The 16,745-nt window shown below is 32.6% G+C and overlaps 2 protein-coding genes across 7 annotated transcripts in view; both read left to right on the top strand.

The window, feature by feature from the left end:
- LOC129909138 (low affinity immunoglobulin epsilon Fc receptor) overlaps positions 1–5,119 on the top strand; it is a 64,121-nt gene extending 59,002 nt beyond the window's left edge. The window contains exons 4-5 of the mRNA XM_055986110.1: positions 215–323; positions 4,451–5,119. Coding sequence (XP_055842085.1) covers positions 215–323; positions 4,451–4,701 — 360 coding nt within the window. The 3' untranslated portion in view covers positions 4,702–5,119. The remainder of the gene's footprint in view (positions 1–214; positions 324–4,450) is intronic.
- A 2,452-nt stretch (positions 5,120–7,571) lies between these two features.
- LOC129908614 (uncharacterized) overlaps positions 7,572–16,745 on the top strand; it is a 47,579-nt gene continuing 38,405 nt past the window's right edge. For 4 of the 6 annotated variants that reach the window (XM_055985248.1, XM_055985247.1, XM_055985246.1 and 1 more), the window contains exon 1: positions 7,894–7,998. The gene's annotated coding sequence lies outside the window, so the exon portion shown is untranslated. Of the gene's footprint in view, positions 7,675–7,893; positions 7,999–16,745 lie in introns of those variants that run through there. The other 2 variants (XM_055985244.1, XM_055985245.1) reach the window with 2 other exon arrangements.

Below are 16,745 nucleotides of genomic sequence, written 5' to 3'. Positions count from 1 at the left end.
AAAACCAATTCAATGATAGTATGGCAACTTAAAATAAATACTAAAAAAGAGTTCTCTGTTTCAATTAAATGTTCTTCAAAAAGTGATAAATGAGAAGAAATTAAAACAAAAAATTTTAATTATTAAATCTATTTAAACTTATATACATATTTTCATTTTGGCTTTTGGAAAAACTAACTTCTATTTTTATTTTTTTTTTTTTTTGTAATTTCAGGCAAACTGGTTTAAGGCCACACAGTATTGCAGATACCATGGAATGCACTTAGCGAGTATTGCTTCACAGGATGAGAACAATAGACTGGAAAAATATATTAGTGATTTTGGTAAAATAAAATTTAAAAAAAATATATTATCAAACTAACCCCTATATGTAATGTATACATAAGTCTAATACCTAAGCTATGTCTTAATATCTGTTTGGCTTAATGCACTCCTTTTCATCAGAATAGGTACACAACTTTTCAAATGTTCATTAATCATTTGTCCCCAATAGTGGTACGTGACTTAACAAGGTTTTATTGTTTTATGATAGTTTAAGATGTTGGGAAATGCAACAGCTAAAATTATTTCAAAATGGACCATAACTTTCGCATTGTTTTTCTTGTAAAGTATTTTTTGAGGAAAAATCAACTTATTTTTTTCTTCATCAGAATAGGTAAACCCTTGTTATCTTTAATGTTTTCGTGGATTTCGAGCAAATTTACCATTTAAACAAATAACTGGACTTTCCTAAGTGTAATTTAATAATCATACTATCATTTTGAAAAACATGGGTGGATTAAAATTGCTAAATTTTGGCGAAAACACCTTAAGAAAAAAAAACAAACAATGAAGGATCCACCAATACTGGTATGATTAAAAAAAATTACGAATTGTGAATATGCTCTATCCAGACTTCAGATACAAACATTCTGGGGTTAAAAAAAAAATGCAAAAAAAAAAAACACTTTAAGACGAGTAAATTTTTACATGTGCTACCAGTTTTGGTGGATTAACGACAAGAATAAAAGTGAAAAACTGTTGTTATTTGTAATTTTAGGACAGTAAATAGCATAGGCATTAGTCCCAATCTTCTAAAATGGCTGAATTTTGAAAAGACACCATTACTACACCAAGAACAGAATTGTATGCGTTTAAGGTTTTTGAAATCCTTTACCACATGAAAAGTTGAGTGGTATTTCTTGTTATTTTTGGATCAACGAACATTTAATTTTGATGTTCTTGGTGAGTTAAACTATCAGTTTAACATTCTGCGAAAGGAGAAACCATTTTGAGACCAACTTCATTGTTAAAAAAGAAGTGTTAAGGCATTGAAGAAAGTAATCTTCTACGATAATACAAATAATGAATTTCAAACGTGAAGAATGGTCACAATTATTTGTAAATGCATATTCAAGAAACTTTTCCTTAATTCTCTAGTATTTGTGAACCAGTATTCTGAATTTTTAACAGGACCACGCCTCCTACCAAAAAAAATGCTCTGTAAAATATTGGGAAGAAGTGCAAATTTAGAAAGTACTTGAGTATCTACCATAGAAAACAACCCTGAACCTTGTTGAAAATGTTTGGAAATGGCTAGCCCGTACTGAAAAAATTTGTGATATTCAATTTTAAGACAAAAATATTTCCTAACCCACCATTTTTAACAATTTAGGGGAGAGATTCAGATAGATTGCATAAAGAGATTTAACAATGCAATTCCTGGACAGTTTTGTTATTTTTTATGAATAAAAACGCCACTATACAAAAAATAAAATAAGTAAAATACATTTTTAAGAAGAACTTGGTTTAAATTCATTTCATGGACCACATTCACATCATTCTCTATGTGTACCTATTCTGATGAAACAAAAAAATTACTCAGTTTTTCAATGTGAAATGCTTTGCCATAGAGAAACAAGAAAAATAACCACACGTTTTGAATTATTTTTTTTGCTGATTCTGCTAACGTCTTAAACAATGACTTGACATCAAAAAATTATTATTTTTCCTACACTGTTAGTTAAAAACGAATACTGAACATTTGAAAAGGTGTGTACCTATTCTAATGAAAAGGAGTGTATATCATAAAGGAAATGAAATTGTTATATCTGTATGCTAAATAAATAGTAAGCCAAACAACTGAAGATATCAATAAAGAAGATACAAGGCAGATTTAAACAGGTCTTCAAAGAAGGAAAACAATTCTCATAGAAACCGTTGCGATTAATATTTAGGTCCATTTTCTTCACTCGGAGTTGAACAAAACTTGAGAATTTTTATATTAAAAATTCTCAAGTTATGTTCAACTCCGAGTGAAGAAAATGGACCTTAAACAATTAGCCTTTCATAAAAGAACTACGTGTGAAGTAGCCAAAAGAGAGTTTTTTTTGCATTTTCTAACGGTAATACTTAAAAAACTGATTCGAGTTCGGCATTCCGAAAACCTTCGGAAAAGTATAGTTTAATCTCGGCACCAAAAATAAAAATTTAATTTTGTAGTCCTGTGTAATCCGGCTAGTCAAAGTTCCGCAAGATCAGTAATCATAAATACTTACCATGAAAATGGAACATCAAGTGAAAGCTTAAATATTGCAGTTGGACATAGTGCGTTCACCCTCCAGTTACTATCCATCGAAGACAAAAAGCTATGCGGTGATGCCTTCCTAAAAAAGTGACCAAGAGAGAGGGGGCTTCTCTATATACCCATTGCAATAATTCAAAACTGATCAATTACACTGAATTAATAAAGAAACCTTAAACAACTTTCAATAAATTTCGAAAATCTGTTTGAAGCAAAAATAAATTCCAAATTAAAAAGTCTTTTCGACACCTTTCAAATGCAATCCCAAACACTATTGCGACACAATTATTTACCTACAAGTACATTCACTGAAACCTTTCAACTTATTTTTTTGCCTTTCTGGAATAGTTTAACTATCTCTTTTTCATATAAGTTACACCCAAAAACGATTTTCCAAATATATAACAAATTGCTTCTGCACCCTATTTTTATTGTGAAAGTGGACCTTAATTTGATTTTAAAATAATCCACCGGTTAAGTCTAATCCCCACAATCACTTCCAATTAATTCGCTTTGTGCAACATAATCTCTTTCTCTTTCCTTTACTCTCAAGTGACTAAAAACTTATTTTTTTTTCATCTTCTTTTTTGTTTTGTTTCATTTAAAGATTCTACACTTGACTAAATAGCACATAAATTGTACCTTATATTTCGCTATAAAGTCTTGTTTCTACTCTAATTAGGATCATTTCCTATTGCAGTTTGTTAACAGGGTTGGATTTAATTCTTGAAATTTTTCGAGGAAATCCAAGGCTCTTCTGTCGAATTTTAAATTGAGTAGATGGAATGATTATTGCATGAATTTTCCCTCAGGGTAGGTACAAGATTTAGCAGAATTTGTTCAAAAAAGTTTCTGGGTTTTTTTATATGCAATTTTTTTCTATAAAGCAATTGGACAGAAAAAAAAACGGAAATTGCACAACTGAATCGCTGACAATAGATGTTGTTTTTTCCATTTTATCAAATGGAGTATGTTTTTTTCCAGTTTCTCTAAGACATTATATCCTACCAACACCTTCAGCGCCATCTACAAAATTTTCTAAGGATTTATCAGAAAACAATTTCATCAACGTCATTTTGAATAGTTTTTACAATTTTGTCAAAGTTATGAAAGAAACTGTGGAAATCCGTTATTAGTGAACTTTTTCACAGAGCCCCTAACTGGTCTTTGGTAGACCAAATCCGCCCCTGGAAATAATAAAGCCATAATGCTATACTAGAGAGTATCTCGTTCAGTCACTGACATCTGAGACTCGTAAGAAATTATTTAACTCCTGCCTCGTGCTGCATGCCGCCAACGCCATAGCCACCATCCTGCTTCATAGATGGTTCTTCGGTCGATCCAGAGCACCTAGTATTTTGTGGTTCACCCGGAAGTGCAAACAAAAGTCTATTTTTTTTTTTTTTTTTTTGTATTTCGCTCTACGGCTGGTGTAGAGCAAGTTCTTCGCAACACAACGCTGCCATACAATGCAGCACCACCACCGCACACCGGCTTGGCTTGGCTTGGCTTTAAAGAGTGGAAAATAACTTCAAAGTCTATTTAAATGGTGGCGACTTAATTCCGTGATGTTTTCCATTCAAATGGTGACGTGCTTAACGCTTAGTATGGCAAAACTATCTATCACACATGCCGCTCACAAATGTGTGCGGTTTCAGTTCAGATGCAGGTATATATCCATTTATGCGCCTGGATTTCGTGTCTAAAAGGAGTCATGTTGCATTGTCTTTCCTTATTAAACAAAAAAAAAAAACAAACCCTCTCTATTCATGTGTACGAATATCTGCGACAAGTCGTAGATTATTTTTTTAAACGGTTATTGACTTGTGTGCATTAGTTTTTATAGTTGCATAACTTTTAAGTCTCTTTTTCTATTTCTATTTACAGGTCTGGGGCATGAGCACTTTTGGACTTCTGGCACCGATTTAGCCGATGAGGGTAATTTCTTTTGGATGGCTAATGGACGGCCAATCACCTTCACAAATTGGAATGCGGGTGAACCGAATAATTTCCGTTATGAAAATGGTGAAGAAGAAAACTGCATGGAGCTTTGGAATCGAGATGGCAAAGGTCTTAAATGGAACGACTCACCCTGTAGTTTTGAAACATACTTTGTATGTGAAGTTCAGCCAAATTAGAAGCAATTTTTTATAAAAAAAAAAAAACATAAAACTATCCCGTTAAAGGAATAAAATCATATAAAAATCTCATTCTATGCATATTGTAAGCCAATGCGTATTTTGATATTTGTTCTTTTTTTCTCCAACAACACTCTCCCCCCACATAACTATTAAGTTAAGTTAAGTAGATTTTAAATTAATTAAAAAAAAGTGTATAGGAGTTTTCAAATTAAATTTTATTTTATGTAGAAAGTGATATACTACAAAATTGATTTAGAATAATAAATATTCATTATTTTATGTATAAATATAGGCCAGCGACATTATTGGGATAGTTTTTTTCGTGGGATTTATATTTTAAGTCCCTTGTGTTTTTTTTTAATCGAAAATTAAGAGAGTACTGCCGTTTATTGTATATTTATAAGAATTGAATTTATGAACACTATTAAATGAATGCGTGTACGTAAAACATAATTAAGAAATAAAATATTTATATAAGAAAGAAAGAAAAAATTATTATTATTTTATTTGGAAGGCAGAAAAATAAAACTTGGGATATGGGACAAAGGCCTGAGTCCTGAGACTGGTGTCAAATCAAGCTCAGTGGTTTCCAAGATTCTTCCCAAAGAAGAACAACTTCATAATCCGATCTCCAAGAAAAGAAAGAGCTTTTTTTGTATCCTTGTTGGTTTAAAGTAGTTTGATTTATTATTAAGTTGTCTTAATTCACTTATTCACTATAGCAAAATATTTCATACAATCACAATTTCAGCAGACAATCCAGAGAGAAATCTGCAAGATAAATTACCTGTATCCAAAAATCTTTTTAAAGAGGATGTCAAACGAATAATCTGTATGGAAACCCTTAGGTATATTAGTATGATACAAGGTGAGGGAGTCAATTTTCTAAAAAAAAATGCATTTTTTAAATTTTTTCCAAGTCCAACAAATAAGATATCAAAAGGTCACTGAAGCTCTATTCAGAACTGAAAACTACAAGTTTTTTAGAGGTCTGGTTTTTTCCAAAGACACGAAATTGGTTTTGAATTAAAGTTCATAATCAACAGGTTTATGCATTCGTTTAATAAAATTACAAATCTTTTTTTTGGATTTTCGAAAAAAAATCCAAGGGGTACAACTGCCAAAAAAATTAATTTTTAAAAATTTCCTTCTAATCCATCAAGTGATACATCAAAAGAAAGGTCCCTTTAATCTTTATTGATAACTGAAAACTAAACTATTTTCGGAGTTTTGGTTTCGGAGATATTTCCAACCAAATATTTTTTTTTCTTTTTCCGACATTCCCAAGCCGATATCTTTTGACCAAAGTCTCGAAATTGGTTTTGAATTAAAGATATGAGTTTATAATCAACAGGCTTATGCATTCGGGTAGAAAAAAATAGAGGGTTCTTTTTAAGCTCTATTCATAACTAAATTAAGTATCGAAAAAAAATTCAAATTTGCACCTGTACCTTCGTTTCTAAGTGTCAGAAACATTCTGCTGAGCTTGATTGTTAAAGAGAAATACTCGTAGTTATTCGATTGATTTACTACAATTTTGAAATGTATATTTCTACGAGTATTTCTCGTTGTTGTTTTTTTGTTTTTATTTGAAATTTCTGATCTTTATCTGCTTTTCTTAATTTTCTTTATTCTACCAACATTTGTACTACACATGTCCATAAACACGAATAAAAGTGTGAAAAATACAAAAAACACTCACTAAAAAAGCTATCAAAATAATTGAAAAAAAAGAGAACTCAACACAAATTTGAACGCAACACAAAGTTTTCACTTCAAATTGTATTCTTTAACGACAGAAAAAAATCTATACCCTAAATACACCTCAATTACCCTTAATCTACTTTTACGCTTTTTTTCCCACCTAAAAGTGTAGCTATAAAGCACTTCACTAACACAGCCTATCCACTCTACTACAGTGACCCAACAACCTGGATTACCATTGCTTGTTCTACTTTTTTCATCACAAACAAGCATAAGAAAAAAAATCAATTTAAATATCTAAATTTCTTCAAATATCCGTAAAACGTCGTTATATTGATTTGAAATGATAAATTTTTATCTCAATAACTATCTAACAAACACCGCATACAAGTACAAACAAACTTGTCCTACAATTGCTATCTTTTCTTTTCAAACACTTTTCTTTTTTTTTCTTCTAAATGAATTACATCTTAAATGTCCGAGACATGTCGTTTCAGTCATCATCAAAAGGAAATATTCCCAAACAAATATAATTTGTAAGGATGTACCATGAACCTTCTTTTAAGATTGAGAGTAAGTAAACAAAATCATATCTACATTCTATATTTTTCGTGTAAGCTTAAGAGAGTTTCTGAGAGATGGGGCTGTAATTTTTCGTAAAGAGAAACAAACACAACCACCTTGTTAACTCACAACAAAAAAAAAAAATAGAAAAAAAAACAACAAAAATAAAACACACACGCCGCATCTTATAATCCAAACAGTCTCCATCTGTCTGTGCAAAACAAAACCACGTTTTTTCATCCCCAAAACAAATCACTGAATCATTTAGCACAAGAGCCGACGGACGATTTCCTTATCGCATTTAGTGTTTTTGCCTCGTGGTGTTCGGGTTTTTGGGGACACTACGGCGTATGCGCACTTTTTTGCTAAAGAGTATTTTTCATGAGTTGTTTTTTTTCTGTTTTCTGTTTATAATTAGATTCTTTTGCTTGCAAAGAACCCAAAGAACATACACTGTCAGTGTCTACTAAAAGCTCCAGGCAGCAAATCTAGCGGAAAAATAAAAGAGAGCGTATAACGTATCCTTCAACATGATGATGATGATGAGACTTACACCTCCGCAGAGTCGCAAAAGCGCTCACCAGCCCTCAGTTTTTCACAGCTTATAGAACAATTCGGTCCGAGTTAAGTTTTCTTCTGCAATCGCTCTATCGGTTAAAAGGAAAAAAGAAGCAAAAAAAAAATCCATTCCAAGTGCAAAGTGTATAGAAATTTCATATTTAATTTTTTCATTCTTGTCATTTTGTAAATGAAATTAGAAGAAAAATGTTAATTTTAAATTGAAAATGCTTAAGTGAATTTGATGAGAAAAGCTACAAATGAGTGAATGAATAAATTGATGGTTATTAATTGAAAATTGTGAAAAAAAAAGTTTAAAAGAAAAAACGGGCAGAGAAAAACCACCCTTGTACATATGTAGGAAAAAAAAATGTGAACGATTTTGATTTGGGAATATATTGCTTCCTAATTGAATTTAAATGATTGGAAAATTTTCGGATTTAAATTGAAAATTTTGGAGTGGAGGCGGTAAAACTCCTTGATGATTTTTGTTTCTTTTGTTAAATGCAATTCTCTACCATGACTATTTTTTTTTTTTTTTTGTTTTATTTAAACTTAACATTTTTTTGAACAAAAATAAATATATAAGTAAAAAAAATTGTCTAAAATTCCTTCCGAAGGACTTCTTTGTCTTTCCTAACAAAAAAAAAAATAACAAGAAAAATGAAAACCCAACCTTGCGGTAATCCAATAGAATCAAAAAGCTTCGCTGCACTTTTTCAAAATCATCAGCGGAAATTGTCAGTCAAAAGAAAGGAAATTTAGCCTCATTTTTTTTTATGTGCTGACATTAAAAATAGAACAAGTAAAATGTGTCGTCTATACAAAAAAAAAAAAATGATGAATTAAAAAAAAAAAACATATAAAAACGAAAAGATACATCCAAACTTATGTAAAAAGGATAAATGGGAAATTCCGCTTGTCGATTCCCGTGCCGCAAAAAAACAACACACACAAACACACTATGTACCTACTCCCTAATTTGTTTGAACTTTTGCATGCGCATTGACTTTGGGGTAGAAACTCTCTAAGAGCACCCACCACCACCTCAAAGAGCACACGGCAAATTGTTAAATGCCAACATAGCAACAAATCCAGAGCTACCGCAAATGGATCTATTGAACCTATTTTGATGATGCAAACATGCACTTTGGTTCGATTAACAATACGAAAGTTATAAGTTTCTAATATTTTTTTTCTGATTTGCAAAATTCAAGAAGTGAGTTAATGTCATTTGCTGGAGTGACTGTTGAGAAAACTATTAACAAAGGCAAAAAAAAAACAGCCTAAGTATTGTAAACAATGTTGACTTCTGTAGGTTTTGGGTCTTTAAAGTAAGTTACTTTGGTTTAACAACAACTGCTTTACCGACAATATAACTTTACACAATTCTTCGAAGAAGCAATGTATTTTGTTAAGTTGATAGGGGCGTAGGTGCTAAACACTAATTCATGTAAAGTGTAACTACTTTGCCGACAAATCATCTTTACTATAAAAAAAGTTGATAAATAAAGTGTTTCTCAAAGAGGCTCTTTCTCATGAACGCACTACTTTACCAATGTACATTTTGAAAACGACACACTTTTTTTCGCTTTACTGCCTTCACCTTTTTTAATACGTACACACATGATGTAGGCCTTATAATCAAACTACTTTACCGACTAACTTCAGAACAAGAAGAAAAAGTTTGTTCAATATAATTGCACATTTGTCTTACTTTAGTAGGATTCAAATTGTGTAAAGACTGCTGTGATTTGTATAAAAATGAATATTTTTAAAGCTTTTCATCTCACAAAACTCTGCTAAACTGCAGTCAGATATAAATACATTAATTCACATTTTAAAGTTAAGGCACGTTTGCAGCCATTTTTTTTTATATTTAATCTTTCGACAGGCAGTCACTTATTTGCTAACAATTTCGATTGCAGTTAAATTGTTAAGATATATTGTTATCTTAATTGACAAAATAAATTTTATTTTATTTTTAAAGGGAACAGAGTTCTTTACAATTATTGCTTACATTTTGGGTTCACAACTCCTGAAAACAATAAATTTATTTAACTGCAGTAGAAAAAACTCGTCAAAAAGTACTACAGTTTTGTTGGCTTTCATTAGTTGTAAAGTCAAAATATTAGTTCAGATTGCTGTTATTTATTCGGCAGTTAAAAGACTAAGCAGCAAGCTTCCAGTGCAAAGTGAATCCAGTTAAATTCTTCCGTAAAAACAATAAAAAAATATACCGTGCTTAATATTTGCTTCCATTGGCATTTTGAGCCTTTCTCGCCAAATTATCGTAAGCTTATCATGTGTTGAGAAACATATTCCTGCATGTTTCGGAATAATTTTGTATAGCAACTTAAAAAAGTTAATTTTTTATATAAATCCCTTTGGCACTTAGTACTTTTTTTCGAACAACGACAGCCCTGTGAACTCTGATGCTCTCATTTAGGACTTTTTGAATACGCGAACTTTAATCTTTTAGATACAACATACAACTATACATTATACTCTACGTGTATTCTTGTATATTTCTCATAAATTTGACATTGACTGAAGCCTGTATAATACGCGAGAGAGGGTATACTCGTACTATACACAATGGAATGGAGTTAGGTCGCGCGTTTGTTGGTATATAACTCGTGTAAAGGCTATAATCTGCTGATAGTTTAATTTCTATGAAAGAAGCATAAGTGGTGACGTCCTCATTTTACAAATAACGAAACGGAATAGATATGACATCGGGTGTATACGAGCGTACGCAAGGACCATGTGAGGGATTTTCTCATAATTTTTGCAAGTTTATCAGTTTTGCGGATTCACTAGATTGGAATTGGGTTATTCCTCTTGTACTCAAATATCTATGCTAGATAGTATAGATATACATTTATGCATATATCTATGGATAGAAAGGAAGATAGGATAGTGAAATTGTTGGCTTATCGGGCGCACTTGAGCTCACTTTTACCTATCTACCTGGTGCTTTCGGCCTCTATTTTTTTTTTTTTTTATTTTTTTCTTATTTTGTACGTATTTGCGGTATAAAGTTTGTTGAGGTAGGAAATGGGGTGTTTTGGTTGCTTAATGCAGTTGTTGACCTAAAAACCTATAACAGCGAGATGCAATTCACCCACTCTTGGTGTGGTTTCTGTGAAAATATATTTGTGTATTGGAATAAGAATGACGTAGGAGGATAAATACGAAGGAGGGTTTGGAATTGATGCGGATATAAATATATGTATAAACCTTTCATTGGTTTTCAATAACTTTGGTGGTATTTCGAGATATTAATTGGAATTATTTACACAAGACTGAATAACTTTTCTCTGTAGAAACAAACAAATTTTAATGGATACATTAAGATGGGAAAAAGGAAACAAGGCCAAGACTGTATATAGGAAATCGGATACGTATTTTGTGACCTTAAACTGCTTTCATTTCGTTTTATTTGGTTTCTTGTAGCCAATTGAAGGTTAACTGCTCTCAAATTTTCAACAAGACATAAATAAGTACCCTACCTACTACCTTTTGGCTTAAATGCAAAACTCTTGAGTTTAGTTTTTTTATTTTAGTGCTGTCGTGTTTGAAGTATCCATAAAAGGGAAATTTTCCAGGACTTTGCATCTATTTAAACATCAACAATAACATTCTTTCATTTTTTTGTTTTTAGAGAAGAACTTTAAAAACAATGTTGTCCTTCAAAAAAAGTTTTATTTTTTTTTTTTTTAGTTGTGCCCATTGTGCCCAAGGTTGGAATAAGTTTTTGTTTATTTTTACATTTAGTTTGGTTTTATAAGCATGCATGCATAAGCAGAAGTTTTGTTTGCTAAAAATATGTTTTTTTATGGGAGCGGTTAGCTCAAGCTTTTGGTCACTTTGGACAAATATTTTTAGGTTTTTTTATTTGCATCTTGAAGAGCCATGCTTTAGTGAAATCATCAAGACAAAAGGTTACCTAATGAGCTGCCTCTAGAAATACAGCCTGACGTACATATCCCTTAATTTAGTCTTTAAAGGTTAGCTTTGTTTGGTCTTGGCTCTTGGTGGTTAAGGGCCACCAAAAGTATATTTCAGCTCTAGTTGCAAAGTTATTTGAAGTCTCGAAATATTTTTTTGTTTAAAGATATGAGTTCAAAATGAATAGGCCTAGGAACTAAAATTACAAATCCAACAAAAAAATCCATGGGGTACCTCTTGTCGAAAAAAATTCATTTTGAAAAAGTTTCTACCAAGTCCATCGAGTGAGCAATCAATAAAAGGTGCCATCAAATAAAAGGTGCGAGTGAGACCCAAGAGTTGTTTTATGGTCTGGTTGCAGAGTTATTTGCAAACAAATTTGTTTTTTTTTTTTGAAGTTATACTTCTTATGGGAGGGTGGGTATAAAAATTTACTTTTTGACAAGAATGTCAAAGGGATTATGACGCGATCACCCAGGGTAGCAGGGCTGTCGTTTCACCTTTATAGTAGGCAGTACTTTAGTATTTAAAAATGCAGTACGCCGCAGTACGGCAAACATAAACCACACAACACGTTGCAAGTTACATGTTTCATGTGGCAAGTTACATGTGGCAAGTTGTATGTGGCAAGTTGTATGTGGCAAGTTGCATGTGGCAAGTTGCATGTCAAGTTCCATTTCAGCTCAGCTCACAGCTCAGCTCAAATTTGAGCTAGTTCACTTTTGAGCTAGGTACCATAGCTCAGCTCATTTGAGCTGAGCTGAAAGTGAGCGCCCCCAACTTCCAACGCCTATATCTCGGAATTTTGAAGAAAATGAAAAAAAAAATTTTTGATGCCAAAAGGTAGCGGGGACTCTAACCTACATTTATGTACAACTCTCATCCCTGTAGGTCCACGCGTTCTCAAACCGAGAGAACTCAAAAGTAAAAAAAAAATAGGCACGATTCTGAAAAAATAGGCATGATGTGGCGGTTTAACATGGAAGGCGATTTTTTAAAAATCTGACAATGTGCAAAGCGTAGGCCCGTGACACAAGCTATCATTTGGCATCGCTCCCAAAAATTGATCTCAAGCGGCTTAGCTTCCTTGAGCGTTCAAAGATTCTTGGATTTTTCGAAAAAAAATTTTACTCCAACTTTCAAAGGCGATTTTCTCGGAATTTTGAAAAAATCTAAAAACCGGATTGTACCACTATCGGGTAGCTGAGAATATAAGCTTTCATATGGCACCACTCCCCTGTCTCTAGATCAAAGCGTTCCAACGCCTATATCGCGGAATTTTGAAGAAAATGAAAATAAAATTTTTGATGCCATAAGGTAGCGGGGACTCTAACCTACATTTGGGTACAACTCCCATCCCTGTAGGTCCACACGTTCTCAAACCGAGAGAACTTAAAAGTAAAAAAAAAAATAGGCACGATTCTGAAAAAATAGGCATGATGTGGCGGTTTAACATGGAAGGCGATTTTTTAAAAATCTGATAATGTGCAAAGCGTAGGCCCATGACACAAGCTATCATTTGGCATCACTCCAAAAAATTGCTCTCAAGCGGTTTAGCTTCCAGGAGCGTTCAAAGATTGGGGGATTTTTCGAAAAAAAAAAATTCACCCCAACTTTCAAACGCGATTTACTCGGAATTTTGAAAAAAGTCCAACCGGATTGTACCGGAATTTTTTTGTATGATAAAAAAGAAATATTTTACTAAAAAAATAGAAATATATTTACTATTAAAAAAACCAAGAAAAAATATCACGAAAAATTATCTGTTTTATTTATAAAAATATCCATGTGTTAAAATAATTAAATTAATAACTAGAACCAAACATCTTAAGCTATGGTGTTTTATTGAAAACTACATGGACGCAAGGAGGATGAAAGAATTAATTTATTGTTCACTTGATAAAAATGTAAAAAAAACTAAGTGTGGATTAATTACTTAATAATAGAAATTAAAAATATCAAATGAAATTCATTTACATATACTGAATGAGAAGTATAACTTCAGTCGCGTGTACACATGTACACACACTCTTTTTTTTTAATATTCGGAAGCAAATATCTTCGGATCAAATTCTCAGAACAAGCTCTGGTATAAGGATATGAGTTCACAGTGAACACGCCTATGCATTTAGGTACAAAAATTACAAATCTATTTTTTTAGATTTTCGAAAAAAAAATGCATTTTTAAAAAAATTTCCTCCATAATCATCGAGCGAGCCATTGAATGAAAAGTCTCTTTTAGCTCTATTTGTGAATAAAACTCAATAGTTTTTTGAAGTTATACTTCTTATGGGAGGGTGGGTATGAAAATTTACTTTTTGACAAGAATGTCAAAGGGATTATGACGCGATCGCCCTGGGTAGCAGGGCTGTCGTTTCACCTTTAGAGTAGGCAGTACTTTAGTATTTAAAAATGCAGTACGCCGCAGTACGGCAAACATAAAACACACAACACGTTGCAAGTTACATGTTTCATGTGGCAAGTTGCATGTGGCAAGTTGTATGTGGCAAGTTGCGTGTGGCAAGTTGCATGTGGCAAGTTGTATGTGGCAAGTTGCGTGTGGCAAGTTGCATGTGGCAAGTTGCGTGTGGCAAGTTGCATGTGGCAAGTTACATGTGGCAAGTTGCATGTGGTAATTTCCATGTGGCAAGGTGCCAGGGTTGCAAAAAACTCACATTTCAGCTCAGCTCACAGCTCAGCTCAAATTTGAGCTAGGTACCATAGCTTAGCTCATTTGAGCTGAGCTGAAAGTGAGCGCCCCAACTTCCAACGCCTATATCTCAAAATTTTGAAAAAAATTAAAAAAAATTTTTTTGATGCCAAAAGGTAGCGGGGACTCTAACCTACATTTGGGTACAACTCTCATTCCTGTAGGTCCACGCGTTCTCAAACCGGGAAAACTTAAAAGTAAAAAAAAAATAGGCACGATTCTGAAAAAATAGGCATGATGTGGTGGTTTAACATGGAAGGCGATTTTTTAAAAATCTGACAATGTGCAAAGCGCAGGCCCATGACACAAGCTATCATTTGGCATCACTCCCAAAAATTGATCTCAAGCGGTTTAGCTTCCAGGAGCGTTCAAAGATTCGGGGATTTTTCAAAAAAAAATTTTACCCCAACTTTCAAACGCGATTTTCTCGGAATTTTGAAAAAATCGAAAAACCGGATTATACCACTATCGGGTAGCTGAGAATATAAGCTTTCATATGGCACCACTCCCCTGTCTCTAGATCAAAGCGTTCCAACGCCTATATCGCGGAATTTTGAAGAAAATGAAAATAAAATTTTTTGATGCCAAAAGGTAGCGGGGACTTTAACATACATTTGGGTACAAATCCCATCCCTGTAGGTCCACGCGTTCTCAAACCGGGAGAACTTAAAAGTAAAGAAAAAATAGGCACGATTCTGAAAAAATAGGCATGATGTGGCGGTTTAACATGGAAGGCGATTTTTTAAAAATCTGACAATGTGCAAAGCGTAGGCCCATGACACAAGCTATCATTTGGCATCACTCCCAAAAATTGCTCTAAAGTGGTGTAGCTTCCAGGAGCGTTTAAAGATTCGGGGATTTTTAGAAAAAAAAAAATTTACCCCAACTTTCAAAACCGATTTTCTCGGAATTTTGAAAAAAGTCGAAAAACCGGATTGTACCGGAATTTTTTTTTTTATGATAAAAAAAGACAGCTCAGCTCACCCAACAGCTCAGCTCAACCATCAGCTCAGCTCACTTTCAGCTTAGCTCAAATGAGCTGAGCTATGGTACATAGCTCAAAAGTGAGCTAGCTCAAAAGTGAGCTAGCTCAAAATTTGAGCTGAGCTGCGAGCTGAGCTCAGCTCACTTTTGAGCTTTGTAGCAACCCTGCAAGTTGCATATTGCTACTACTAGTGCTGAAGCACACACAATCCTCATAAAATTACCATATAGCATATTTTATGCGCAATTTGTTTACTTTCGTTAAGCATATACCGTACGTTCTGAACCGCACAACATGAGTAAATTTCACAGATTAAATTGAAAACTACATGGACGCAAGGAGGATGAAAGAATTAATTTATTGTTACTTGATAAAAATGTAAAAAACGAAGTGTGGATTAATTAACTTAATAATAGAAATTAAAAATATCAAATGAAATTCATTTATACAGGGTGTCCCACAGTCACCGCCCCAAACGAAAACCATGGATTCCTGAGGTCATTTTAAGTCGAAAAACTTAAGAGGTAATTTTCTCGTTTTCGTCCCGTTTTCGAGTTACCACGGTTTTTATGATTTTTGTTCTCTTTTCCCTTATCTGGCTTTATCTTTGCCAAGCTACGTTTGATTTGAAAAATTTTTTTACAACCAATCAAGAATTTATTACAGTTTTAGTTTGTCTCAAAACTTTTTTTTCTGCGGACAACCGTTTCTCCACAATTTTGCATCAAACACAATTTTCTTCGTTTTTTAAGTTGTTTTTTACACTTTCATATCATTTAAGTCAAAAAAACACGTTAATGAGTATTAATTTTTTGTGCTTTTTATTAAAGCCCAGTTTATTTTCATAAAAAAAATAAGTTTTATTTCATAAAAAAGGCTACTGAAATTAATTAAAAAAAATAAACAAACTGAGTGAATTAAAAAAAAAAATAATTTTTAAATACAAAATTTATTTAAATGAATTAAAACTTTTTCTGAGCTTTATTTATTTGTTCTTTTCTTAACCACAATAGCTCAGAAAAAGTTTTAATTCGTTTAAATTAATTTTTTGTTTAAAAATTATTTTTTTTTTTTAATTCACTCAGTTTGTTTATTTTTTTTTAATTACTTTCAGTAGCCTTTTTTATGAAATAAAACTTATTTTTTTTATAAAAATAAACTGGGCTTTAATAAAAAGCACAAAAAATTAATACTCATTAACGTGTTTTTTTGACTTAAATGATATGAAAGTGTAAAAAACAACTTAAAAAACGAAGAAAATTGTGTTTGATGCAAAATTGTGGAGAAACGGTTGTCCGCAGAAAAAAAGTTTTGAGACAAACTAAAACTGTAATAAATTCTTGATTGGTTGTAAAAAAAATTTTTCAAATCAAACGTAGTTTGGCAAAGATAAAGCTAGATAAGGGAAAAGAGAACAAAAATCATGAAAACCGTGGTAACTCGAAAACGGGACGAAAACGAGAAAATTACCTCTTAAGTTTTTCGACTTAAAATGATCTCAGGAATCCATGGTTTTCGTTTGGGGCGGTGACTGTGGGACACCCTGTATATACTGAATGAGAAGTA

The sequence above is a fragment of the Episyrphus balteatus genome, chromosome 2, assembly GCF_945859705.1.
Source record: "Episyrphus balteatus chromosome 2, idEpiBalt1.1, whole genome shotgun sequence".
Taxonomy (NCBI): domain Eukaryota; kingdom Metazoa; phylum Arthropoda; class Insecta; order Diptera; family Syrphidae; genus Episyrphus; species Episyrphus balteatus.
This window is presented reverse-complemented; position numbering and strand designations above follow the sequence as displayed.